Source organism: Saccopteryx leptura, chromosome 1 (assembly GCF_036850995.1).
Source record: "Saccopteryx leptura isolate mSacLep1 chromosome 1, mSacLep1_pri_phased_curated, whole genome shotgun sequence".
NCBI classification, from domain to species: domain Eukaryota; kingdom Metazoa; phylum Chordata; class Mammalia; order Chiroptera; family Emballonuridae; genus Saccopteryx; species Saccopteryx leptura.
This window is the reverse complement of record NC_089503.1, coordinates 338,000,980-338,028,489: the sequence shown is the minus strand read 5'-3', so window position 1 is coordinate 338,028,489 and position 27,510 is coordinate 338,000,980. Positions and strand designations below refer to the sequence as shown.

At 42.6% G+C, this 27,510-nt stretch overlaps 1 protein-coding gene and 1 non-coding gene across 2 annotated transcripts in view; both read left to right on the top strand.

Moving 5' to 3' along the window:
* The window catches only part of C1H6orf163 (chromosome 1 C6orf163 homolog), a 32,971-nt gene extending 10,565 nt beyond the window's left edge, over positions 1-22,406 (top strand). Inside the window, exons 4-7 of the mRNA XM_066360285.1 lie at positions 4,748-4,842; positions 6,537-6,644; positions 15,342-15,544; positions 21,826-22,406. Of these exons, the coding sequence (XP_066216382.1) occupies positions 4,748-4,842; positions 6,537-6,644; positions 15,342-15,544; positions 21,826-22,258 (839 nt within the window). The 3' untranslated portion in view covers positions 22,259-22,406. The remainder of the gene's footprint in view (positions 1-4,747; positions 4,843-6,536; positions 6,645-15,341; positions 15,545-21,825) is intronic.
* Positions 5,009-5,084, top strand: TRNAS-GCU (transfer RNA serine (anticodon GCU)). Its single transcript has one exon. It is a non-coding gene; the product is annotated as a tRNA-Ser (tRNA).
* Positions 22,407-27,510: the final 5,104 nt, after the last annotated feature.

The window sequence follows — 27,510 nt, the reverse complement described above, 5'->3', positions numbered from 1 at the left end:
AGTTACACAGACTTTGTTTGCTGTGCCGTTTGTAATAAAATAATTCCACCAGCCCCTTTAGGGGATATCTTCAAACGGATCCATGAATACAAGCCATTTAAAACACGCTTTTACACTCACAAAGATATCCTGGGTAAGTGATTTTGCTATTTTTCTTTGTTTTACTGTTTCATAACATTGTATGTCTGTCTTCCTGTTATATAGACTTTTATCCAAGTTGCTTGTCCTACAGGGTGTCCGTATGTCATGAGAACATGGGTTGAAATCCAGTATCTTACCATTTGTGTACTTTGGATTCATAGCTCTCAATCTGTAAACTTACATGTAAATAGGGATGTTAATAAATACTATATCTTGCAAGTTGATTATAAGACTTTAAAGAAATATGGGGGGGGGCAAAGCATGTTTACAGTTGTGAGTACGCAAGGCAGTTTATTCTTGTATTGTTATTTATTAATTATTGTATTATTTTCCATATGAACAACTGTACCCACTCTTGGCCCACCCTGTATTTGTGCCTCTTATAATAGTATGTGAGAGTTCTTTTGTCCTTGTCCACATTTGGACATGTAGGAGAGGAACTATCCCTAGCACCTTAAAAATTATGGGTGAAAGAAACTATAACCTTTATTAGTAGCTAGTGACATACAAGTATCTACATATTGATAACATGAAAATATTTATTAGCTATACTCTTGTAATGAGCAAATCAAATTATAATTAACAGGTTTCCTTCTTTTCTTATCCCATCAGAATTTTCAGTTTGACTTTGAGCCTTAGAAGTGTTTTTTGGTTTGTTTGTGACAGAGAGAGAGTCAGAGAGAGGGCAGATAGGGACAAACAGACAGGAAGGGAGAGAGATAAGAAGCATGAGTGCTTCATTGCAGCATCTTAGTTGTTCATTGATTGCTTTCTCACATGTGCCTTGACCCGGGGCAATGGCAGATTGAGTGACCCCTTGCTCAAGCCATCAAACTTGGGCTAAAGCCAGCAACCTTGAGCCTCAAACCAGCGACCTTTGGGCTCAAGCCAGTGACCATGGGGTCATGTCTTTGATCCCACGCTTAAGCCAGCCACCCTGCACTCAAGCTGGTGAACCTGCACTCAAGCTGGATGAGCCTGTGCTCAAGCCAGTGACCTCAGGGTTTTGGAAACTGGGTCCTCTGCGTTCTAGTTCAATGCTTTATCCACTGTGCCACTGCCTGGTCAGGCCTTAGAAATATTTTCTTAAGACTCAAAATACTTCTCTAATCCTCTCTTCCTTTAACATGGAAAACTAGTGGTGATTTCATTTAACTCTTGATCTTTGAAAATATAAAAGCTAGAGAATGGAGGGTGTTTTAAAAAACTAAAAGGTAGGAGATTAAATTGGAATCATCTTCTAGAAATTTCAATACCAAAACTTTGAACTTTAGTAAATGTTTTAATGTGACTTATTAACTAATCTCTAAAATGATTTGACTTATTACACCTAAGACAGTGGATATCCATTCTTAGATAAGCTTTTATTGATTAATTCCTTTTACCTTCTAGGATATCTGTATCTAAATATTAAGTGGATAAATTAAATCTAAGTAGTAAGAAATTAATTTTTTTATATTCCATGACCTGTATTGGAATGGAATACCTCATTGACAATTTTAAGTAAAAAAAGTCAATATTCTGTTATTTATAAGTAGATTCAAAGGCATGTTGAAATATCTGTATAAATGCTAATAAGTATCACATAGGTCAGTAGTTCTCAAGAGCCTAGCAGTGTATTACAGAATTTAAAAAAAAATCTATCTTTACTACAGCCTGACCAGTGGTGGGACAATGGATAGAGTGTCAACCTGGGATGCTGAGGACCCAGGTTTGAAACTCCAAGGTTGGTGAGCATGGGTTCACCCGTTTGAGTGCCGGTTCACCAGTTTGAGTTTGGGATCATAGACATGACCCCATGGTCATTGGCATGAGCCCAAAAGTTGCTAACTTGAAGCCCAAAATTGCTGGCTTGAACCCAAGTTGCTGACTTGAGCAGGGGGGTCACTGACTCGGCTGGAGCCTCCTGGTCAAGGCATGTATGAGAAGCAATCAATGAACAACTAAACCGACATAACTAGGAATTGATGCTGCTCATCTCTCTCCCTTCCTCCTCTCTTTCTCTCTCTCTCTCTCTCAAAAAAAAAATAATAACTATTTTTATTGCAAACATCGAAACACAGACTCAATTGGATTTAATACTAATCTAACACAACCCACTAAATTAGAACCTTTACAACAGTGGTAGTCAACTTGGTCCCTACTGCCCACTAGTGGGCGTTCCAGCTTTCATGGTGGTGTGGTAGTGGAGCAACCAAAGTATAAATAAAAAGATACTGACCTGTGGTGGCACAGTGGATAAAGCGTCGACCTGGAAATGCTGAGGTCGCCGATTTGAAACCTTGGGCTTGCCTGGTCAAGGCACATATGGGAGTTGATGGTTCCAGCTCCTCCCCCCTGTCTCTCTCTCCTCTCTCTCTCTGTCTCTCTCTCTCCTCTCTAAAATGAATAAATAAATAAAAATTATGGCCTGACCTGTGGTGGCGCAGTGGATAAAGCGTTGACCTGGAAATGCTGAGGTCGCCGGTTCAAAACCCTGGGCTTGCCTGGTCAAGGCACATATGGGAGTTGATGCTTCCTGCTCCTCCCGCCTTCTCTCTCTATCTCTCTACCTCTCTCTCTCATTTCTAAAATGAATAAATAAAATAAAAATAAAATTAAAAAAAATAAACAAAAAAAATAAAAAGATAGATTTAACTATAGTAAGTTGTTTTATAAAGATTTATTCTGCCAAACTTAGCGAAAATTCGACACAAAGTACTTGGTAAGTAATTATTATTGTATGCTTTAAGTTGCTGTAACTCTGCTTTATAAATTTTATCAAGTAAAGTTCCTTCCCTACTTTATAAATCACCATTACTGTGGAACCGGTGGGCAGTTAGAAAATTTTACTACTAACAGGGATACAAAAGTGGGCAGTAAGTATAAAAAGGTTGACTACCTCTGCTTTAGAATCAGGCCTCAGCATGTGTTGTTTTTATTTTTTTATGTTTTTACTTATTTTAATAACTTTTTATTTGGAAATAGTTTGACTCAGTTTTAAAAATAGAGCCAAGAGTTTCCATGTACCCCTTGTCCAGAGTCTCTTACTGATATCGTATAAAACACTAGCGCATTGTCAAAACCAGGAAATCGGTATTATAACAAACAATTAACTCAGGTACAGGACTTGCACACACTTTCTCCCCCTTGGTGTATAACTTCATGAAATTTATTATGTAGCTCTCCTGAAGTGAGAGAGGGAAATCTTGATAAAAATAGGTCCTGTTACCAGAGGGAGAGAAGGGATGTTGGGCAGACAAACACACAAACCTGTAATGTCTTGTCTGTGCTTATTGACAGGCTAGGCATGATGAGACATGTACTGCAGTATCAGATGTGCTTTGTAATTTTAGGACATTGGTCATCAAGGCCTTATCACAAGAAAAGTTAATTCAACAGATCTTAGATGTGAGAAATGAATGGAATGAAGAATAAATACTATACAGGTTTGGATTGGAAAGAAAGATCATTGTGTGATTTCAACACTTACTGACAGGGTTCGTCATCCCCATGTAGGCCACGGGTCACCTCTGACAGCACACTCCAGTACAAGATAAAGAAAACCCTGTTCCCCGCTCCGTGAGCTCAATGAGCTAAGGGCTGGGCTCCAGGTCCAACTCTCTCCCTAGCTAACTGATATTGTGTGGTCTTCTAACCTCTTTAGGTTTTTATTTCCTTGTTTGGGTAGGGAAGGTATTATAGGAATATTATTATTTAGAAATTAAATTATATCATTGATGGAGAGGTGCTAAACTCCTATCCCTTAACTCACAACACAACTGAAGCAGCTAAATCCAAGAAAACCTGCACACTAAAAAAGGCATGGAATATGGAGAGCATTCTGCTACCACGTTCTGGGTGGAGGTAACACCAACACCTAGAGAGGAGCAGAGCTGGATGATCTTGAATATTCACTTGCTCTTCTATTTTGGGAGTTCGAAACATGCTTCTTTCTGCTCCTTCCCTTCCCTAGCTGCCCACCTTGTGGACTGGCATCCCATCACTGACTCTATCCAGGCCTAACAGTGCTGTACATTCTATCCTCATCAAGTAGGAAACAGCTTACCCCTTACATAGGTATCTTTAAAGAAGAGATTGACGCCCTGGCTGGTTGGCTCAGTGGTAGAGCGTCGGCCTGGCGTGCAGAAGTCCCGGGTTCGATTCCCGGCCAGGACACACAGGAGAAGCGCCCATTTGCTTCTCCACCCCTCCCCCTCTCCTTCCTCTCTGTCTCTCTCTTCCCCTCCTGCAGCCGAGGCTCCATTGGAGCAAAGATGGCCTGGGCGCTGAGGATGGCTCCTTGGCCTCTGCCCCAGGCGCTAGAGTGGCTCTGGTCGCGACAGAGCGACGCCCCGGAGGGGCAGAGCATCGCCCCCTGGTGGGCAGAGCGCCCCCCCTGGTGGGCATGCCGGGTGGATCCCGGACGGGCGCATGCGGGAGTCTGTCTGACTGTCTCTCCCCGTTTCCAGCTTCAGAAAAAAAATACAAAAAAAACAAGAAGAGATTGACATCTCTTGAAAGGATATATGTTTTAGGTGACTCTAACAAATAACTAGAGCATAGTAAAAAGGGAAGCCAAGAAACACCTATGGACACTTGTAATTATTTCTTTTCAAACACACAGATATTGGAGCAGATATTTTGAATGAAGAAGAACAATTTCAAGAGTTTGTACTCAAAGAACGTATTGCAAAAGCAGAAGCTAAAGTGTGGGCTCAGGTAAAAAGTTGTAAATCAACCTAAAGGGACTTTACATTTCGTTCACTTTTTGAATTTGCTTGAAACAGTATAGTCAAACAGAACTGATAGGGAATTCTGGCTACCTTTAGGATCTTGGACAGGTTCTTCAACTCTCTAGTCTTGGCTTCTTCAAATATAAAAAAGGGCCTTGGCCATCTGGCTCAGTGGTAGAGCATTTGCCTGCTGTGTGGAAGTCCTGGGTTCAATTTCCAGCCAGGGCACACAGGAGAAGCACCCATCTGCTTCTCCACCCTTCTCTCTCTCTTTCCTCTCTATCTCTCTCTTCCCCTTCCACAGCCAAGCCTTCCTTGGAGCAAAGTTGGCGCAGGCGCTGAGGATGGCTCTGTGGCCTCTGCCTTAGATGTTAGAATGGCTCCAGGTGCAATGGAGCAATGCCCCAGATGGGCAGAGCATCGCCCCCTGGTGGGCATGCCAAGTGGGTCCCGGTTGGGCACATGTGGGAGTCTGACTGCCTCCCTGCTTCTAATTTCAGAAAAATACAAAAAAAAAAAAAAAATGTAAAAGAGAAACTATAACATTCACTCTAGGATGTTTGAGAGAATTCAGTGAAATAATGTGCCTGGAACACAGTAAATTGCCTCTATGTGTGAATCACTCTTGCTCCCTTTATTGTCATTGGATTAAGACTTTTAAAAGAGACATTCTTGTTGATAATTGTTGATAATTGTTTATTATTGCTTAGTATCTAATATGTAGACCATCCACTTGTGCAGTATGTAACACATGCCTGTTTTTCCAAATGTTTCATTTGGCTACTCCCCTTTTTTACCTTTCTCCTTGTTCCCCTTCTCTCTAAAGTCCTCGATACCTTGTTCATGAGACTGCTGAGGGCCACAGGGGCCAAGTGAGTGTGTTGGGGCACACAGCCAGATCCCAGACACTTACCTGAAGCAAAATCTCAATCATCCAGCCCCCACTTCTTCCAGCCATAGAGAGAATGACATAAATAACTTCCTAAAGGGAATTAATGCTCCTTGAGAGCAGGACAGTCCACAGTGCTTAGAATGTTATTTCTCGGTTTCTTTATAGAATAGGTATTATAGCAGAGAGTGTTGGAATTATCCAGTATTAGTGCCAGTGAAGGCTTGATATGTAAGTATGAAAGTCCAAAATGCTCCAGCGCAGAGTAACATATAGAGAAACCTTAGTAATCCTCTATCTTTATCAATAATAAAGTTCAAATTGATCATGAATACTAATTATACACCCTAATACAAGAGAATGCTTGTGTGGGTAATCTATAATTTGAATATAAGTGATCTAATGTTCTGGGCATTCTCTTCAAATAAAATTGTAAGTTTTTGCTGAAGACCTGATGCAGGGGATCCGGGCCGGTGCTTGGCCTCCCTCTGCAGCAATTTCTAGCTTTGTGCATCTTCCCACTTCTCTGTACTTTTCAGATTTTCTTCAATGAGCACACATTACTTTGATAGTCAAAGTAATAAATAAAGTGATAAAGGGAGGAAAAAAGACAACTCTTTAGCAATTCCTGAAACAGCAGTAAGTTGGCATCTGGCCAAGGCAACCAGTTTGCTATGGAAGGTTTGAGATGGGAGCAGAGCAAGTAATTAGAGGCCCCATGGTGTTTGCTAGTTTTCATTAAACATAAAAACCTAACATATTAATAAATAAATAAACTCTTTCTTTCAAAGGCTGATGAACGCCAAAAACAAGCAGTGGAGAAAGCACTTGAAGAAGCAAATGACATGCATAAAATTGAAATTCAGATTCTGGAAGAGGAACATCAAAAACATTTACAGGTTTTTACAGTGACTTATTTGCCTTTTTTTTTTTAATCAAGTGAGAGGCAGGGAGGCAGAGAGACAGACTCCCACAAGCTCCCGGACTGTGATCCAAATGGCAACCCCCTCTGGGGCTGATGTTCTGTCCATATGCAGCTGCTGCTCTGTTGCTCAGCAATGAAGCTATTTTAGCACCTGAGGCAGGCCATGGAGCCATCCTCAGCACCTGGGGCCATTTGAGCCATGGCTATGGGAGGGGAAGAAAAGGGGAAGGGAGGGGTGTTGCTTCTCCTGTGTGCCCTAACCAGGAATCAAACCGGGACTTCCACACGCCAGCTGAGACTGCTGAACCAACCAGCCAGGGCCCTGTTTGCTGTATTTTTAAAAGTACTTAAGTTAGTAACAAGGTCTGGCAAGGGAACAGGTGAGAAACAATAACTTGGAAGATCCCGATGGGTGTTTCTGGAGGTTAGCTGGGAGGCCCAGGATCATCACAGAAGAGATACTGCACACTCACTGAGTACAGGAGAATCCCATGGCCTTTGACAAAATGAACCCAAACGTTTACAGGGTATGAAGGCCCGAAGGAGCTGCTTCAGCCTGCTTGATGCACCATGTCTCCTCCCACCTGTTCTCTTTTCCTCCTCTCACTGCCTTTCTTTGGGTCCCTGAACCAGAATGCACCATGCTCCTTCCTACCTGTGTCTGTGCCAGAATGGTCTTCTTGCACTTTATCAGGTTTTGTGCAAACATCACTACTCACAGGAAGCTTTCTCTGACCAGCTCTGCCCTACCACCCACACTGACCTTGACTCCCTGCCCGCTTTTTTCGTAGTCACCACCCATCACTTGTAATTGGATTGTGTGATCTGAGGCCTTCATAAGGGTATGTCTGTTTCATTACCGTCTAGCCTGGATTTAGCACAGTGTCTCAACTCAGTTAGTGCTCAAATAGGGGTTAAATGAATGAAGTAGGCTGCTCTCTTTCCTCTCTGGACTCTCTGATTGCATCCTTTTGCCTAAGTTTGCCAAGAAGGAGGCCTGAGCTGTTTCTTTCTTTCTATACCCTTCAAGACCAGAGGTTATAAAATGAAGGGCGTACTCTTTCTTATGTGTTCAAGCACAGGACTGTTGGTAATTAGAAAATGTTCCAGGCAGAGGCCCAGGGACTCATTTAGTTCAGTACCTCAGCTACAAAGTCTGCTGGAAGGAAAAGGATGCAGAAGTATTTTCACATGTTGGTCATAGGAGACCCAGGACAGGGCCCAGGGCAGATGTGTTGATCCTTGGCAGTGGCTGGAGGAAAAGTGGCAGAAGTCTGGTTTGAGGTTTGGCCTAGTTTAATAAGAACATAAGTAATAATTTTGGAACACTGGGCCCATTTATTCATTGTTTTTGACAGAGAGCACCTCCCATGTACCAGCTCTGTGCTAGGTAGGGTTAAATGGACTGTCCTTGTCTTAACTTGCTGAGAGGAGAGGAGTTGTGCTCCACAGTCCTAAAGGATACTGGCACCCTCGCTGCTTGGCTCCAGCAGTGGGGTCCCTGAGGAATTGGATGCCCATCCTCTAATTCGGTTCAAACCATGAAGAGAATTTATAGCACATCTGGGAAGGTCTGCTCTTCAGCTGGCGTGCGCCAGCATGGCCATCGGTTCTTAGAGCATTGGGACACTTCTCTATCAGTTGATAACCGCCCCTCATGCCCCCAGATTCCTTGGTCATCCTGATTGTTCCCCACCAGGCCCTGGGCCTGCCCCAATCCAGCATTAAAGGGACAACATATTAAATCGGTAGGAGGTTCTAGGACCCTGCCCCAATGATGCAGTAAGAAGATATACATTTTCCTGACCAGGCGGTGGCACAGTGAATAGAGCATCGGACTGGGATGCCGAGGACCCAGGTACGAGACCCCAAGGTTGCCAGTTTGAGCACGGGCTCATCTGGTTTGAGCAAAAGCTCACCAGCTTGGACCCAAGATCGCTGGCTCGAGCAAGGGGTTACTTGGTCTGCTGAAGGCCCGTAGTCAAGGCACATATGAGAAAGCAATCAATGAACAACTAAGGTGTCGCAATGCGCAACAAAAAACTAATGATTGATGCTTATCATCTCTCTGTTCCTGTCTATCCCTCTCTCTGACTCTTTCTCTGTCTCTGTAAAAAAAAAAAAAAAAGATACACATTTTGAGTATTTCTCCTGGCCTGAAGTTGTGACAATACAAAGATAACTTAAATGTGATTCCAATTTCAAGGAGCTCACCTCCTTGACTTCCTTTAAGTACTTTGATTGTACCCTGTATAACCTTTGGGTAGGGTTGATGCACATAATATTAAAATATAAGTCTTAAGAAGTTTAAAAGGGAAATGTTAGAGAAAAGTTGACCTTTCTAAAATATTTGTCTAGGGCTTGGGAATTTACATGTATAGTTTTCTCAGGGACATTTTTTTTTTTTTTTGTATTTTTCTGAAGCTGGAAACGGGGAGAGACAGTCAGACAGACTCCTGCATGCGCCCGACCGGGATCCACCCAGCACACCCACCAGGGGCGATGCTCTGCCCACCAGGGGGCGATGCTCTGCCCCTCTGGGGCGTCGCTCTGCCGTGACCAGAGCCACTCTAGTGCCTGGGGCAGAGGCCAAGGAGCCATCCCCAGCGCCCGGGCCATCTTTGCTCCAATGGAGCCTTGGCTGAGGGAGGGGAAGAGAGAGACAGAGAGGAAGGGGGGGGTGGAGAAGCAAATGGGCGCTTCTCCTATGTGCCCTGGCCGGGAATCGAACCCTGGTGCCCCGCATGCCAGGCCAACGCTCTACCGCTGAGCCAACTGGCCAGGGCCTCAGGGACATTTTTTATATAATGAAGAAGTGATTTGTCTGAAAGGGAAGTGTATACATCAGTACTGCTTCTCAGGGTGTTCATGACCCTCCTGCCTTAGAATCTCCTCACCTGGGAGCTTAACATGCAGATTCCTGGACCCCACCTGATCTACAGAGTCACTGGAAGTGGATTGAACCAGCACCCTATGTGATTTTCACATAGTAAATTTTGAGTTACCAATAGTAGAGCAGAAAAGCATGTTATTTAAAACTAAATACCATTAAATTCTTATCTGTAGAGACCACCAGGTATTGCTCTAATATGATGTGAAGGATTTGGGATAAGTCTCAAATGCTTGATGTTAAACAAAATGTCAAGATTTTATCCAATGGAGATAGTATTTTGAAAAAGTGTTTATATTCTTTCATTCAAATTCAATAATATTAAAAAGTAAATGAGAGAATGGGAGCTAAGAAAAAATTAGAGTAGGAATTATAATGAAGTCAGGGGTACATTTAAAACTTAAAAATGTGGCCAGGCCTGTGGTGGAGCAGTAGATAAAGTGTTGACCTGGAATGCTGAGATTGCCCGTTCGAAACTCCGGGCTTAGCTGGTCAAGGCACATATGGGAGTTGGTGCTTCCTGCTCCCCCCACCCCATTCTTCTCTCTAAAATGAGTAAATAAAGTCTTTTTTTATTTTTGAAAAAGAGAGAGATAGAGAGAGAGAGGGACAGACAGACAGGAAGGGAGGGAGAGAGATGAGAAGCATCAATTCATAGTTGTAGCACTTTAGTTGTTCATTGATTGCTCTCTTAAATGTGCCTTGACCGGTGAACTCCAGGTGAGCCAGTGACCCCTTGTGCTTTCTTGACAACTTGAACTCAACAGGCATGGTTTGTTTGCTTTCACAAATCTAAAACAGATTAAATGCTAGAAATTAGAAATGGCAAAGAGGAGCTCACTTACAGCAGGTAGAACTGGGAGTACTTAGCCCAATGAAATGTGAAGAACAAAAAAAAAATCACAAAAATCAGGCATCAAATCTAAAAAAGCAAAGCAGTCTGGTTCATTTATAACAGAGACAAATAGCCCTATGCACTTGTACAAGTAGTAAGCAGTATAAACTTTTTAGCTCAGTGCAATCATTCATCTTTATCTACTAGCCTGGATCATCAAGAAACATTAAAGCGTGCTCATTATACTCTTTTTATGAACTAAGGTAAATGTTTCAAACATTTAGAAATATTTCCATTTGAAATGCTTGATTAGCTTGACCTGTGGTGGCACAGTGGATAAAGCGTCGACCTGGAAATGCTGAGGTCGCCGGTTCGAAACCCTGGGCTTGCCTGGTCAAGGCACATATGGAAGTTGATGCTTCCTGCTCCTCCCCACCTTCTCTCTCTCTGTTTCTCTCTCTCCCTCTCTCTCTCCTCTCTAAAAATGAATAAATAAAATTTTAAAAAAATTGAAATGTTTGATTAAGAAAGTACTACAGCTTTAAGAGACAAAGCATTTCTAAACAGTCAATGTTTTTTTTGTTTTGTTTTAATTTTTTTCCCTAAATACATGAACTGAAGCTGCCCTAGAGAGACTCTTAAAGGTGATTTCTGTTATCTTTTTCATTTAAAAATTTTTTCATCTTCGGAACCGCCAACATGAGAAGCTGAAACCTTTCTTTCTCTTGAAAAATCTAAAGCTTAACAAATATTTTAACTGTTGGGACATTTTTTTCTAAAAAACTTAAGTGATTTCAGTTTTTCTTGAAACTTGAGAACGAGAAGGAACACTGTACTATCTTATAAGATTACAGGAGTTCTGGAATGAAAGTATTTTGATGAATCTCTTGAAAAACCCTACATCAAAGCCAGCAATGAAGTCAGAAGCTGGAGTCAAGAATACTGGTTTCAGTAGGAACTTCCAGTCAAGATGGCAGCGCAGATAAGCACCGTACTCGAATCCTCTCACAACCACATCAAAATTAAAACTAAAACTACAGAACACCATTGTTCAGAACCACCTGCAGTCCGGCTGATTATAAGTCCTATAACCAGGGATTGAAGGAAGGCACATGGAGACTGGTAGGAAAGGCATAGAAGGGAACAGGCTGGTCCCAAGTGTGGTGGTTTAAAATTGAGAGGGAAAGATATCTCAGCTGAGGAGTCCCCCCTGAGAAGTGAGGGGTTCCAGAGCCAGGAGGAGAAATCCCCATGACTTCTGGTTATAAAAACCAACAGGGACTGTGGCTGAGTGAGATGGAGGGCTGGGCTGCTGGAGTCCCAGGCAGCTCCTCGTGAAGGAGGAGCACAGAGTCACTCCCTCTGAGCTCCAGTGCTGGGGCAGCAGCTTGAATGAACCAGGGGTATACTGGGAAGTACGGGGTTGCCTGGCATCAGTGCAAGAGCTGGGGGCAGCTTTCTGCTAGACAAAAGTGCTGGGGCAGGCCTTGGTCTTTTTCTGAGAGCCCCATCCCCACAGAGCTAGTGGTGGGCACTGTATATGAGTTTCCATCAACCTGGCTAATGCTGTTTGCCATGCCCCGGTGATTCCCTGAGACACAGCCCCTGCAAACTTCAGACCCACCCAAGTTGTGGCTTTTCCATACAAATGGCCTTTCTTGCTACATGCTTCAGATTTTCCTAAGTTTTTTCAAATAACCAGCATATGGCTTCTACATACCCCATACCTCTTGCTAAGGTGCCTCAGGCCTGGCACTAACAGCAGCCAACCTTGGTTCACAACTTGGCCTCTTTTGGGCACCTCCAAGCCCAGCACTACTAGTAGCCATCTGCACATCACTCTGTAGTTTGTGCCTGGCAGCCCCAGGCCGGGCACAGGCAGTGGCTGACCTTGCAACTTCTGAGTGATCCCAGAGCCAGTGAACCTGGTGGACAGCTTTAGACCATGCCAGATTACAACCCTACCACCTCCATGATTGACATACTCAAGGGGAGAACTTGGTGAGCACCAAAGCCCCAATGAAGCAAGTCTGCTCCATAGGGTCAACAGCACAGCAGCTCTTCAGCTGTAGCCACAGCCAGTCCTCAAAGTTGATTGGCCTGGGGTAGGAGGGGGGAGTCAATTGCTCCCAGTGATGCCAACAGTAATCAAGGCTCAACTACAATAGGACAGAGAACACAGCCCACTGGGGTGCACCTGCAGTGCCCAGCTCAGGTGACTGGGGAGGGTGTGCCAATGGACCCTATAGGACACCTACTACACAAGGCCACTCTACCAAGTCTGGGAGACATAGAAGCTCTACCTAATACATAGAAACAAACGGAGGAAGCAGACAGAATGAGGAGACAAAGAAACATGTCCCAAATGAAAGAACAGGAGAAATCTCCAGAAAAGTAAACCAAATGGAGAGAAGCAAACTACTAGATACAGAGTTCAAAACAACAGTTATAAAGGATTCTCAAGGAACTTAGAACATCAACAAAGAAATTATAAGCATAAAAAAGGACATACAAACATAAAAGAGGACCAGTAAGAAATGAAAGATTCACTCACTGAAATGAAGAATAATTTACAAGGAATCAACAGTAGAGTAGATCAAGCTGAGAATCAAATCAGCGATTTGGAATATAAGGAAGCAAACAACACCCAAGCAGAACAGCAAAAAGAATCCAAAAAAAAGTTGAAGCTAGTGTAAAGAGCTTCTAGGACAATTTTAGGTGTACCAACTTTCACATCATGAGGGTGCCAGAAGAAGAAGAGAGAGAGCAAGAAATTGCAAACCTTTTTGAAAAAATAATGACAGAAAATTCCCCTAATCTAGTAAAGGAAATAGACATATAGAGAGTCCCAAATAAGATGAACCCAAAGAGGCCCACCCCAAGATATATCATGATTAAAATGCAAAAGGTTAACCACAAAGAGAGAATTTTGAAAGCAGCAAGAGAAAAAACAGTTACCGACAAGGGAGCTCCCATAAATGTCAGCTGATTTCTCAATGGAAACTTTGCAGGCCAGGAGGAAGTGGCAAGAAATAGCCAAAGTGATGAAAAGCAAAGACCTACAACCAATATTACTTTACCCAGCAAAGCTATCATTTAGGATTAAAGGACATATAAAGAGCTTCACAGACAAGAAAAAACTAAAGGAGTTCATCACCACTAAACCAGTATTACATGAAATGTTAAAGGGTCTTGCCTGACCATATGGTGGAACAGTGGTTAGAGCATTGGACTGGGACACAGAGGACCCAGGTTCGAAACCCTGAGGTCATCGGCATGAGCACGAGCTCACCAGCTTGCACGTGGGGTCACTGGCTTGAACATGGAATTATAGACATGACCTCATGGTCGCTGGCTTAAGCCCAAATGTCACTGGATTGAGCCCAAGGTCGCTGGCTTGAGCCCAAGGTTGCTGGTTTGAGTGAGGGATCACTCACTCTGCTGTAGACTCCTAGTCAAGGCACATATGAGAAAGCAATCAATGAACAACTAAGGTGCCGCAATGAATTGATGCTTCTCATCTCTCTTCATTCTTGTCTATCTGCCCCTGTCTGTCCCTCTCTCTCTCTGTCTCTGTCACAAAAAAAAGAAAGAAAGAAACATTAAAGGATCTTTTTTAAGAAGAAGAAAAAATAAAGATAAAAATATGAATAATAAAATGGTAATAAATGCATATCTAGCAACAATTGAATCTGAAAAACAAAAAAAATAAGCAGAATAGAAACAGACTCAGAGAACATTTTGACAGTTGTCAAATGGGAAGAGGGCTGGGGGGATGGGTGAGAAAAGTGAAGAGATTGGGAAGTTTGAATTGGTTCTTACAGAATAGTCCTGGGGAATATAAAGTAAAGCATAGGGAAAATAGTCAATATGTATGGTGTCAGAAGGGTATGAGACTTACCAGGATGATTCCTTAGTAAGTTATATAATGCCTAATCACTGGGTTGTATACCTGAAACTAATATCGTATGTTAATTGTCATTGAAAAATAAAAAATGCTTTAAAAGAAAAAGAGTCCTGCTTTCTCTTCCTCATCCTTCCACTGACTCACTATGTGAAATAATTTCATTTCTTTAGGTTCTCATATTATACCTACAATAAAGATTTTAATTTATCTTCAAAATGAAAGTTTTGACATTTCTGGACAGAATTAATTACTTCTTTTTTGCATGTATGTCTACTAAGCCACTCATTGCATGATTAGGTTGTTGGTCTCTTCCACTAGACAGTGAGTCCCTGAGGACGAGGATTCCAGCCTTCTCATGTCTGTAGTGTCTGGGTGAGAGTGCTTGGCACACCAAGGAGTTACCAGGCATTTCCAAAATGGTGTCAGGGTTCTCCTTGAGATTCTGGTCCCTTGGAGTCTTGTTTGACTTGTACCTCCTCTCTTTACTTGGCCAAAGGCATCCACAGGTTCTTCTACTCCAGAGCAGATGAAACTTATTCCTGTCCCCTCAGTGAATGAGAAAGGGCCCCTCAGCACTAATGACAGTCACAGCTTCCTGGGACTGCAGTAATGTTCAAATGTGAGCTGCGTGAGACACTCGGGAGCCATAGTTATTATTTCTGCCATTTCCCAGGACTTACTTCCTAAAGTAGCATCATAGTATGTATTTCTAATTATATATAAAGATAAAATGACACTATAGAATATTTGCACTATCAAGGAAAAAATACCTGTAATTCAACTGTTTTCTCTTTCTGCATATTTCCTTCCAAAACTATCTACATAAATATTTATGCTATATAGTTTACATGTTTCTGGTTTTACTTAGTGTCATATAAATGAAAGTTTTCCATATTCTAGCCACTATTTTTTTAAACTATCGGTGTTCACAGGTGTACATTTCATCAGATTCTTGAACTATTATTTGAATAAGTTTTTAGTGTGCATTTTTAAACATCAAAGCTGTAACATCTAAACCTAACTTTTACTCTTGCTTAAGGAAATGGCAACTAAAACCCAGCTAGAGATGCATCAAAACCTGGAAGATGAACTGAAGAGAGAAAACATGGCTGCGGAACAACGCATGGTCCATAGAATCCAGAGGATCATGATGGAGTGCCATATGGAGAAGATCCAGGCTGTGGAGAAGGCCAGGGCTGAGGAGAGACTCAAGGCTGCGGCAGCGATCAAAGCCCAGAAAAGGTATTTCAGAGAATGCATTTGCAAATCAGTGTCTTACTCTGTCAAGATCGACTTGGACAAAGGGATAAGATTGAGGCAACATAGGTGGATATTTCCCAGTTTTTATGATTTTACATTATAGAATATATCAAACATAGAGAACAATATATCATGTGTTGTGTAATGTGTATGTGTGGTTAAAAAAATAATAACATGGATACTCAAGGGCCTGTTAGACTCTTCTAAAGGGATAGAAATTGGTCACACTTCTGAAGCTCCCAAGCGTTTTTCCTCACTCACATTTTCTTCCTCTCATTCCTTTTCAAAGATAACTACTGTCCTAAATATTGTTTTCCATTCTGTAGCTCCAGTTTTAAGAGGCTGAAGAGAAGAATCAGAAAATATATTTTCACAAACACATGAAAGTCAATCTTCACATTTTTTAGACTATACAATCCATACACTACTGTGGATGTGTTACTCTTTGGTCTTTTTCTTATTGTACAAGTAATACATGATGTAGATGCATTATGAAAATATATAGAACAAAAATTGCTAAGTCCTGACTCACTGCTTCCCTATCCCTTCCAATCTCCCAGAGACAGTCATTAAACAATGGGGCCTGTGTCTCTCCATGCCCCTTTGATATATGTGTGGCCTTATATATGTATGTGCAATCACAAACAGTTTTTACATAAATCAGATCGTGTGTGTGTGTATGTGTGTGTGTGTGTGTGTGTTTAAGAATACTAAAGTAACCATTTGTATGTATGTAATGAACATTGGGTAGAATTAGCTAATTTTAACAAGACAGCAATTGGGAACCCTAATGATTACCAGGACCAAGAGAAAAACCAGTTTCCAAATGGTAAGTGGCCTGCCCAAGATACTTAACTGTAGCAACAGGACAAGACTAAAACCTCTGTATTTTGCCTCCTAGTCTAAGACTTACCCTCCTAGTCTAGGACTTATCCCTTTTGCTTTTCTCCTTGAATTAACAAACAAATCTATTTGTATATAATTAACAGGCAAAATCTTCCTTGTTAGGACTGTTGAGAACAGGGCCAAAGGTAGAATCCTGTAGGATTCTTATTTTGCAGGTAAATAAGAATGCGGACTATAGCTATGGCCATTTCAGTGGACCTCCCTTCTTGCATAGGTGATAAAGCATTGTTGAGATAGAAAAGGAAGATAAAAGAAGATTTCAGGGGAAAGTTAAAAAGGTGGTAACTCCCAAATGAGTGTGGCCCAGGCAGTGGGAAGTAGAATCCTCTTCTCCTTGCTCCTCCCTACCTGCCATCTGAGGGGCTCTGCCCATCCTAAAGGAGCCTGTGGGCCCACTCCTCACGCACCTGCGGCTTCTGCTCTTCCCCTCACTTTCTTGCTTTCACCCTCCCCTCCCTTTTTGATGTGTGACTTGAGTGAAAGGTTTTCAATGGCTCCCTTTTATTGAATCAGTCAACTAAGATTAGGGAACGTCCGTGCCTATATTTGTTTCCCACTAGAACGTCCGTTATGTTCACTGATGTGTTTCAAATGCCTGGAAGAGAGCCTGGCACATGGTAGGTATTCTTTAAATATTTACTAAATGTTCACATTAGTTACAGTCAGCTGAACCTACTCTATAGCAACTAGATCTTATTTCTAGACATTGGCTAGATTCCAATGTTCTTTAAAACAGTGCTTTCCAACGTTTTTACACTTGGGGACTGGTGAAAATAGAAGAATTATTTCGGGGACTGCTAAGGCCAAAATCACTCTGAACACAATAAGTGAATTCAACTAAGATCATTGGTCCTGTAATCTTCATACTACATCAGGGCGGTTAATTCTTTCAAAGACCAGCATGAAATTTCTGGCAGACCGGTCCACAGATCAGAGGTTAATAAACACAAATCTAAGATGTACTTTATTTGAGCAGTTTTACCTGAAATGACTTCTGGCGGAGCCTTCTGGTCAGCCCCCTAGGTGCACACCTCCTCTGCATAGGCCAGGAGGAAGCCAGGCCAACCTGGCAGGAAGCCCACGCCGCTCGCCACAGAGCTGTGGTGCAGCAGGAGCGCAACTCCTCCTTGGGGACTTGGGACTGGCTCAGGGAAGCTTCTTTCCAGTTCCTTCTATCTAAGTTCCAGGGGCCCTGGTCATCACCTTCACAATCTCACCATTATGCTGAAAATTTCATGAAATACCAGACTAAATTCTAAGGCTGTGTGTAGATGCACACTTCCAACTCAATTCATGGTATCGCTTCTTTAATGGCACCTCTATTCTCCTGTGACCCAGGCTGAGCCTGGGAAGTTGGTTTTGATTCCACTTCTTTCTGCCTCCACTATCTCCTAGCAGTCATAGATTCTGGCACTTATGGCTTTGTGATATTTCTCGGATTTAACTCTTTTTCTCTCTCCATTTCTTTCTCTTTCATCGTAAGATTGGACCCTAATCTTTGCACACCCAGGATATTAAAAAACAGTATAAATTGGTCTCTGTATTATACCCCACCAAGATTTCATTTATCACAAGAATAACAATTCTAAAACATTATTTTTAATGTATTAACCCTGATAAAAAGTTTATAGTGGCCTCTTACATGATTGGAGCAGGTAATGATGAAGGGCGGGAACTGTCCCACTTCCTCAATTGTGTGACATTGAACAATAACTTGCTCTCTCTAAGCCAGTGGTCCCTAACCTTTTTTGGGCCACGGACCAGTTTAATGTCAGAAAATATTTTCACGGACCAGCCTTTAGGGTGGGATGGATAAATGTATCACGTGACCGAGACAAGTGTCACGAGGGAGTCTTAGACGTATGTAACTGAGGGAATCTGGTCATTTTTTAAAAATAAAACATCATTCAGATTTAAATATAAATAAAATGGAAATAATGTAAGTTATTTATTCTTTCTCTGCAGACCAGTACCAAATGGCCCACGGACCGGTACCGGTCCACGGCCCCGGGGGTTGGGGACCACTGCTCTAAGCCTTAATTGCCTCATCTGTTATGTGGGAATAATAAGAGGTAATAAATAAAAATCATACCAGCTTCAGTGGGTTATTGTTAAAATTAAATGGAATAGGCCCTAGCAGGTTGGCTCAGTGTTAGAGCGTCGGCCTGGTGTGCAGGAGTCCCGGGTTTGATTCCCGGCCAGGGCACACAGGAGAAGCGCCCATCTGCTTCTCCACCCCTCCCCCTCTCCTTCCTCTCTGTCTCTCTCTTCCCCTCCCGCACCCGAGGCTCCATTGGAGCAAGGTTTGCCTGGGCGCTGAGGATGGCTCTGTGGCCTCTGCCTCAGGCGCTAGAATGACTCTGATTGCGGCAGAGCATCGCCTCCTGGTGGGCACGCCCGGTGGATCCCGGTCGGGCGCATGCAGGAGTCTGCCTGACTGCTTCCCCGTTTCCAACTTCAGAAAAATACAAAAAAAAAAAAAATTAAATGGGATATAACACGTGTAAAATGCTTTGCTTAGTTCCTGGGACACAGTGACTACTCAATAAATGTTAATTTTTGTTATTAATAATAACAGATATAGCCTAGTTGGTGAGAAATGGAAGGAGAGAAATAGCATAACAGCTAGAGAGGCAAGGACAAACAGTGTTTGCCTCAGGACTGGGGAAGTTCTTCAGGTTTGAAAGTCAGGTTGAAAGAATCAGAGACAATGAGAGAATTGCATCCGGGAGGACAGGCTTTAGAAGACAGGCAAGGCATTAGTCTTGGAAAGACTTAGACAAAGAGGCAGATGGGAAGGTTTTTATTAACAACCATAAATATTTGAATCCAACATTTGTAGGTTTTTTTTAAATCTTCAAGTCTTTAGAGGTTCTATCAAATATGGTTAATCATAGACACCCATCAGAAGGGCGTCCCAGTGGCTGAGAGCTCCTAGGCTCGGGCTGCCTGGGGCCTGGAGCTCATTCTGCCACTTTAGTTAAGTGAAATTGGACAAGACAGCTGATCTCTCTGAACCTGCTTCCTGATCAGTAAAGTAGATATATTAATAGGTCCATTACATGGGGTTGTTTTGAGGAATCACTGAATTAATATATGCATGGGATGCTCATTAACCTGCCTGGCACATGAATTCAATACAGTTGGCTGCTAAAAGTTATATATAATTACATACATTGTAACCAAAGGTCTGTGAACTCATTCAATAGTGATTCTCAAAGTGTGGTCCCACAACCCCTGAGAGTCCCTGAGACCTTTTCAGGGGGTCCATGAGGTCAAAATTAGTTTCTTAATAATACTAAGGTGTCATTTACCTTTTTTTTTTTTTTTTTGTATTTTTCTGAAGTTAGAAGCAGGGAGGCAGTCAGACAGATTCCTACATGCACCCTACCGGGATCCACCCAGCAAGCCCTCTAGGGGGCAATGCTCTGCCCTTCTGGGGCACTGCTCTGTTGCAACCAGAGCCATTCTAATGCCTGAGGCGGAGGCCATGGAGCCATCCTCAGCACCTGGGCCAACTTTGCTCCAGTGAAGCCTTAGCTGGGGGAGGGGAAGAGAGAGATAGAAAAAAAGAAGAGGGGGAGGGGTGGAGAAGCAGATGGATGCTTCTCCTGTGTGCCCAGACTAGGAATCTAGCCCGGGACATCCACACATCAGGCTAACGCTCTACCACTGAGCAAACGGGCCAGGGCCTCATTTACCTTTTTATTCCCATTATCTCCTGAGTATTTAGTGGAATTCTCCAGGGTTTTTCAATATGTGCTATCACAACAGATTGAAGTTGGAAACGGGGAGGCAAACAGACTCCCGCATGCGCCCGACCAGGATCCACCTGGCATGCCCCCCAGGGGGCGATACTCTGCCCACCAGGAGGCGTTGCTCTGTTGCAACCAGAGCCATTCTAGTACCTGAGGCAGAGGCCATAGAGCAGGGGTCCCCAAACTTTTTACACAGGGGGCCAGTTCACTGTCCCTCAGACCATTGGAGGGCCAGACTATAAAAAAACTATGAACAAATCCCTATGCACACTGCACATATCTTATTTTAAAGTAGAAAAACAAAATGGGAACAAATACAATATTTAAAATAAAGAACAAGTAAATTTAAATAAACAAACTGACCAGTATTTCAATGGGAACTATGCTCCTCTCACTGACCACCAATGAAAGAGGTGCCCCTTCCGGAAGTGTGGCGGGGGCCGGATAAATGGCCTCAGGGGGCCGCATGCGGCCCGCGGGCCGTAGTTTGGGGACCTCTGCTATAGAGCCATCCTCAGCGCCCCGGCCAACTTTGCTCCAATGGAGCCTTGGCGGAGAGGAAGGAGAGGGGGAGGGGTGGAGAAGCAGATGGGCGCTTCTCCTGTGTGCCCTGGCCGGGAATCAAACCCAGGACTCCTGCACGCCAGGCCGATGCTCTACCACTGAGCCAACCGGCCAGGGCCAGATTGAAACAATATGAAAATTCAGCATTTTTCTATTAAGCTAGACAGTAAAGAGTTTTGCAAAAAATGTAAAATTATGCCATTTTTCTCACCAAAAGTTCTTTTGATTTGCAAAATATATTCTCCATAAAAGTTATGTTAATATTAAAAGGACTTATTAATACTTTATATAAATTTATAAATATTTTTATCTTATTTTTAATTTCTAAGGTTGTTAATGTCACTAGATTTAACCCATATCTAGAGATCTTGAGACTAAAGTTTTAAGTTGGCTGTCATAAGAGTGTTGGTCACATAAAATCAAAATTAGAGCTAAACCTAACCTGTGAGCACACATTTCTCCCCTTCTGGCTAAAGGTACCGTGTTTCACTCCATAAGACACACCTGACCATACAACACACCTAGGGTTTTAAAGGAGGAAAATAAGAAAAAAAAAATCTGAACCAAATGGTGTGTTAAAATATTTAATTTTTCGCTTCATAAGACACAGGGGCACTTTGGGGGGTGGGGTGGGAGTGCATCTTATGAAGCAAAAAGTATGATCAGTAGCAGGATTGATATACAGAAATACTTTCTCTAGCTGTTTGGAACTCTGATCCTGTTTCTTCATTTTTATGCATACTGCTTTCATATTTTTCTGGCCAAGGTGGACTCAGGTTCTTAAAGGTACTGTCAGACACTAGACTGGGGGCCTCTCCTTAGTCCACAGCAGGGGAGTCGATGGGGACCTTCTTGTTCTGAAAAGTGTTTTTGATTGTTAACAGCTAATGGAGTCCAAAACTCCTCTCTACCAGTCTGTCTCAGCCTGGTGTTTCACCTAAACATTGAAATAAGTTCTTGTACACCCACAGCGCAAATCTTTTTGCTTCTAGTGGGTAATCCATCTAACTTATAGACCCATATTATCTTTTGTAGCAAGGCCCTGGAGGAACTTATGAGTACTGGTATGACAGCTCTGAAGGATCAGACGAAGAGTGTGAACCAGATGGTAAAAGAAAAAGAGCATGAAATGAACGTCTACTATTGCATGGCTCAGAGGCAGAAGCAGGAAGAAGTTCAGGAAATGCTTCAAGAAACTGAGAAAACACATCAGGCCACACTTGGAAATGTGATGCATAAACTGGTTAACACTCAGGAGGAGCTGCTGTCTGTAGCAAAACAGCTGGGAATTATGACAAACTGGAAAGATTTCCTGGAGGAGGAATTACAAGAAACAAGAATGGCATTTCAAAAATACATCAATTATACATATCCCAACCTTTCACCAGGACATGCAGATTTTATTATGCCAGAAAGAAAGAAAACACCTTCCAATATTATTCAGAAGAGCAAGGCAACTCTTAATTAGAAGTCTTCAACTGGAATTTCACTACAAAAGACATTGTTCCAAAGACTAAATAAATTCACTCGGACAGCATTTATTGTTCCCTGGTTATGTGTAGGGTAATACTGGGCTGTGAGCATTTTGATGGGAAACCAAAGTATTCAAAAGCACATTCCAGGCTACAGGGAATTCCAAGTCTCATTGAAGAGAGAGAGGTGTGAGGGAGATCAAAGCTGATTAGGAGGGAAAACATTTCTTGGAAGAAGTCTAAACAAACTCTAGCTGGCTTTATTCGTGTTTTTATCAGACATATAACTCTGTTAGAGCTTGTTGCCGTTGAAAACAAGGAAAGGGATGTGTTTTTAGACCCTTTGCATTGTGGAGAGCTGTACTTCAGGTAGAGAGATTATCTGGTGAACTGCAATAGCACTGTTGGAAAAAAAAGCGATTTCCTCATAGTCAAGAGGGTAAAAATTAAATTCTGGGAACCCTATGTAAAATTATTCAGAAAAGATTCACTTGTATTTTCCAGTTATGAAAGAAAACTGTCTTTAGAGGACAGACCCCTTGCCTCAGGGATGGGGGTCCTCCTGTGTTTATACCCAAGCCCAGGAGTTCTTTTTTTTTCCCCGGGTCTGTTTTATTTATTTTATTTTTTATTTTTTGTATTTTTCTGAAGTTGGAAATGGGGAGGCAGTCAGACAGACTCTCGCATGCGCCCAACCAGGATCCACTGGCATGCCCACCAGGGGGCGATGCTCTGCCCCTCTGGGGCGTCGCTCTGTTGCAACCAGAGCCATTCTAGCGCCTGAGGCGAGGCCATGGAGCCATCCTCAGCGCTCAGGCCAACTTTTTTTGCTCCAGTGGGGCCTCGGCTATGGGAGGGGAAGAGAGACAGAGAGGAAGGAAAGGGGGAGGGGTGGAGAAGCAGATGGGCGCTTCTCCTGTGTGTCCTGGCCGGGAATTGAACCCAGGACTCCTGCATGCCAGGCCGATGCTCTACCACTGAGCCAACTGGCCGGGGATACCCAGGAGTTCTTTGAACTCGTCTCCTTTGGATCAAAATGCAGTCAACCATTAGGTACCACAATGCTCATGACCAACACATGTCAACATCTATTAAATTAAAATCAAACAAAGCCCAAGGCATAAAGACTTTTCCCAAAATCCATCCACTCTAATGTAACATCCTTAAATTATTCATCACCAACTTACATTGGTGGCTTTAAAATTAATAACTTGGAAAACAGTTTCTAGTAAATTAAAAAGTGCTATTATTGAGTAAGACTCAGGTGGATTTGTTTCCATTGAACAGCCTGGGACTTTTTAATGGGAAAAGCAGCAGTTTGTTTATAAGGGACTACACTCCTCTCGGTGTTTAGCTCTCTGACGGTGCAGGACAACAGCATACTAACTGATTGCCTAGGAGCTGGAAGAACATTTACATTGAGCTTGACAATGCTTTTTTGTGTACATTCTCACAACTTTTGAAAATAATTATTGCCCCCCATTTATAAGAAGAGAAACCGAGGCTCAGGGAGGTTAAATAATTTGCCCCAGGGCACACAGCTAGTGGCAGGGCACAGACAGACGGATGCACGAGAGACCTATGGAGTGCTAGCATGTGCCAGAAACACGTACACAAGTGGACACATTCATCTTCACAGCAGTTTGTGAAAGGCAGGGACCAGTAACACAGGCACAAACAGGTTACTTTCTCTGAGTCACACAGCTCTGAAGGGGAAGAGCCAGTTTCAAACCCAGAAAGTGAGTTGTCAGCCTATGCTGTCATTATTTTGTTTAGCCTGAACGTGAAGACCTTGGTGGCTGGTTTGTTGACTCTGCAAGTGTGTGTCTGTGTATTCTGTGATGAGAACCGAAGAATGCGGTCTGTCCTGTATCACGCATTGTTTTTGTCTCTTCTGGAAGTAAAAGGAAGTTGTACTTAGGATTGTGGTCTGAGTTATTGGAGCCATCCACAAGATTCAAATCTGAGCCCATACCGTGGGGGAAGGGAAGGAAACTGTCTTCTGAAGGGGTCACTTCATGGTCACAGGTAGGTGCATCTTCTCTAGCATCAGTGACACTGAACCCATGAAAAGAAAGTGGCAACTTATCTTTGATTTGGAGAAGGGAACCTAGCTTCTCAGTCTTCAGCCAGATTGGAAGAAATGATATGATCCTTGTTTTTAATGTTTAACTTCTTCAGACTCCAGTCCCTGCACCCATCCCCACCCCAACCAATAGTGTCCTTAGGGTTTTAAAAGTAACTTGGATGATTCTGAGAGTTACGTATCTTATTACTGTCCTGATCCCAGCTTGAGTCCCAGGGGGGCTCACTACCCACCAGAGGACTCTCTCACCCACTCCTCCAAATTGCTTATCACCCCTCACATCAGAGAGGTGAGCACAGGGGATCCCATCAGGACAGACTGACCCAATCCCAGACCCCCATTTGCCGCTCATCTTATGGCCTGGGGTCAGCACTCACCACTGGCAGGGGTGGGGGTTGCCTTTTCCTAGTTCTCTAGTTCTCACTCAATTTTACCTCTCTCAAGTCCAAATTAAAGAAACATCATCTTTGTCCTCATCCAAATCCTTTACCTTGATTTGATCACCTCAACTCAACTTTTTCTAGCTTGACTGTCTCTCAGATAATAGATTCTTGAGAATTAAAGTTCAAAGTGGGTGGATCGTTTGCCCTAAGGAGCGGAAAAAGCTGACAGTAGAGTAGAAATGAGACCTCACTCATTCGAGCATCCCATTTTAAGAAGCCTTTCAGTAGTTTCTTGTTTCTTTGACACTGATAAGGATGATCCTGACAGATTAAAAAAACAAAAAATATATATATATAGCAATGACCATTTATTAACTGCTATATATCAGATATTATACTAGGTTCCTTATTAAACTTTGTCTCATTGAAATCTCACAGCAACCCTGTAAGATACTATTACCCCCATTTTGAAAACAAGGAAACTGAGACTCAGAGAAGTTAAGTCAGTTGCTGAAGATCACACAATTGTTTGAGAAGCTCATGTGTTTTTCACAACTACAGAACATCAGCTTAATTTAGTCCCTACATGAACATTGAGTAGATGTCAAGAATACATTGCTTTGGCGAAGGACAATCTGACTTTGGGCGAGGGGTATGCAACATAATTTAATGACAAAATAACCTAGACAGCCCTGGCCGGTTGGCTCAGCGGTAGAGCGTCGGCCTAGCGTGCGGAGGACCCGGGTTCGATTCCCGGCCAGGGCACACAGGAGAAGCGCCCATTTGCTTCTCCACCCCTCTGCCGCGCTTTCCTCTCTGTCTCTCTCTTCCCCTCCCGCAGCCAAGGCTCCATTGGAGCAAAGATGGCCCGGGCGCTGGGGATGGTTCCTTGGCCTCTGCCCCAGGCGCTAGAGTGGCTCTGGTCGCAATATGGCGACGCCCAGGATGGGCAGAGCATCGCCCCCTGGTGGGCAGAGCGCCGCCCCATGGTGGGCGTGCCGGGTGGATCCCGGTCAGGCGCATGGGGGAGTCTGTCTGACTGTGTCTCTCCCTGTTTCCAGCTTCAGAAAAATGAAAAAAAAAAAAAAAAATTAAAAAAATAACCTAGACATGTTTTCTTTGAATATATGTACCCTGATTTATTAATGTCATCCCATTACCATTAATAAAAATTTATTTAAAAAAAAAAAAAAGAATACATTGCTTTAAAATGCATTGGAGTTGTAGGAGAAGGATTCTGAGTTATTGTAAAGAATCCTAACTCTTCCACTGGACATGGCTCAGAGCCAAGAATGAAAGGGAGCAGAACTGTACAACCTTCCCTGACTGAGCTTGATGAGCTCTGCCATACTAAACCCCGGGGTGAATTTATGGAGGGCATACACTGTAGTCCCTCCCACCATTCTAATGTCAAGAAGGCCAATTACCCCTGGGGGCTCTGGAAGTCAAGCGCCTGTAGCTCAAAGGTAAGAATTAATTGAAAGTGAGGCATGTTTTTGAAATCTTGATAGGATCCTCAGTCCAAGGTTTTCTAAGGAAACTTGATTATGACTAAATCATGCTATTTTTGAAAAAAAGATTCCCTGAGTAAACCAAAATTTAGCATAATGTGACTCAAGAATACTTAATAATGTTCCTGACATCATTTACTTTTAGAACAATACTTAGAGAGGCCATTGTAGACCTTAGATACTTTGCTCCATATAAGTTATTAAAATTGTAAATATTTTGAAAAGTTACTTTAAAGAGACCTTGAAGAATGTGTTTTTCTTAGCTGTCTTAAATACTTTCTATACAGTAGGAGTATATGCAGTTCCTGTGGTTTCTTATATTTATGAAGCTATGTTAATTCCTGGAGGCTATCTGTGAATGTAATCTGAAGACCCTAAGAGATTCCTGCAGTTTAATTTTCTGGAAGTCATTCCACCAAAAAAAGAAGTTTTTAGAGAAAATAGACCCAAGCGCTGGGAAACAGATGCTTAGTATCACTAGAAGAAATCAAGAAGCTCAGCCATCCGTGCTAGGCACAAAGCACAAAGGTTGGGTACTTAGTAATCACTGGACCTTTATGTTACACAGAAGTCAGAGATACTTTCTTCCTCTCATTTCAATTCTATTTGACCTATTTAAAGCTTGCATATTATAGCTTTGGGGGCTTTATTTACACTGATACCATATAGACACTATCTGGAAAAATTTAGGTTCATTTACAGATCAGAAGAGTTTGATGTTCTGTTGCCTCTAATAAACTTTTCTTTGGGGGGAGATCACTCAGACAGGGAAAGAAGAAAGCGTTGTCATTGGTTACCCAGTTATCTTACACCAGGCAGCCGACTTCTGCCCCACAGCAACCAGGTAAAGACACTCAGGCACTTTGAGGTTAGCTATTGTGCATAAAGTCACTCCATTTGAAAAGTACAGATGCATTCATCCCATTGCTATCTGATTCCAAATCACAGGATTGAAAATGGATGGTTTTGCTCTACTTTGTTCCCAGTATAAACACTGTAGTATTGAGTTGAATGAAATTAAAATTACCCCTTTTTACACAGCAACTGCGTGCTAGTTCTTAAAACTGACAAGAATCCAAGTCTATCAATCTGCCTTTCCTTACTTTTAATCATGTGTGTTATTTTCTATCACAGCACTCTTTCTATTTTACCTGCTTTGGGTTTCTAATTCCCACCACTTGACTTTAAGACCATAGAGGACTCTCTCTGCTGCGGACCTGTAACAGACTCCAGGGCCAGGTAATACCTTTGACATATCACTGTGTGCT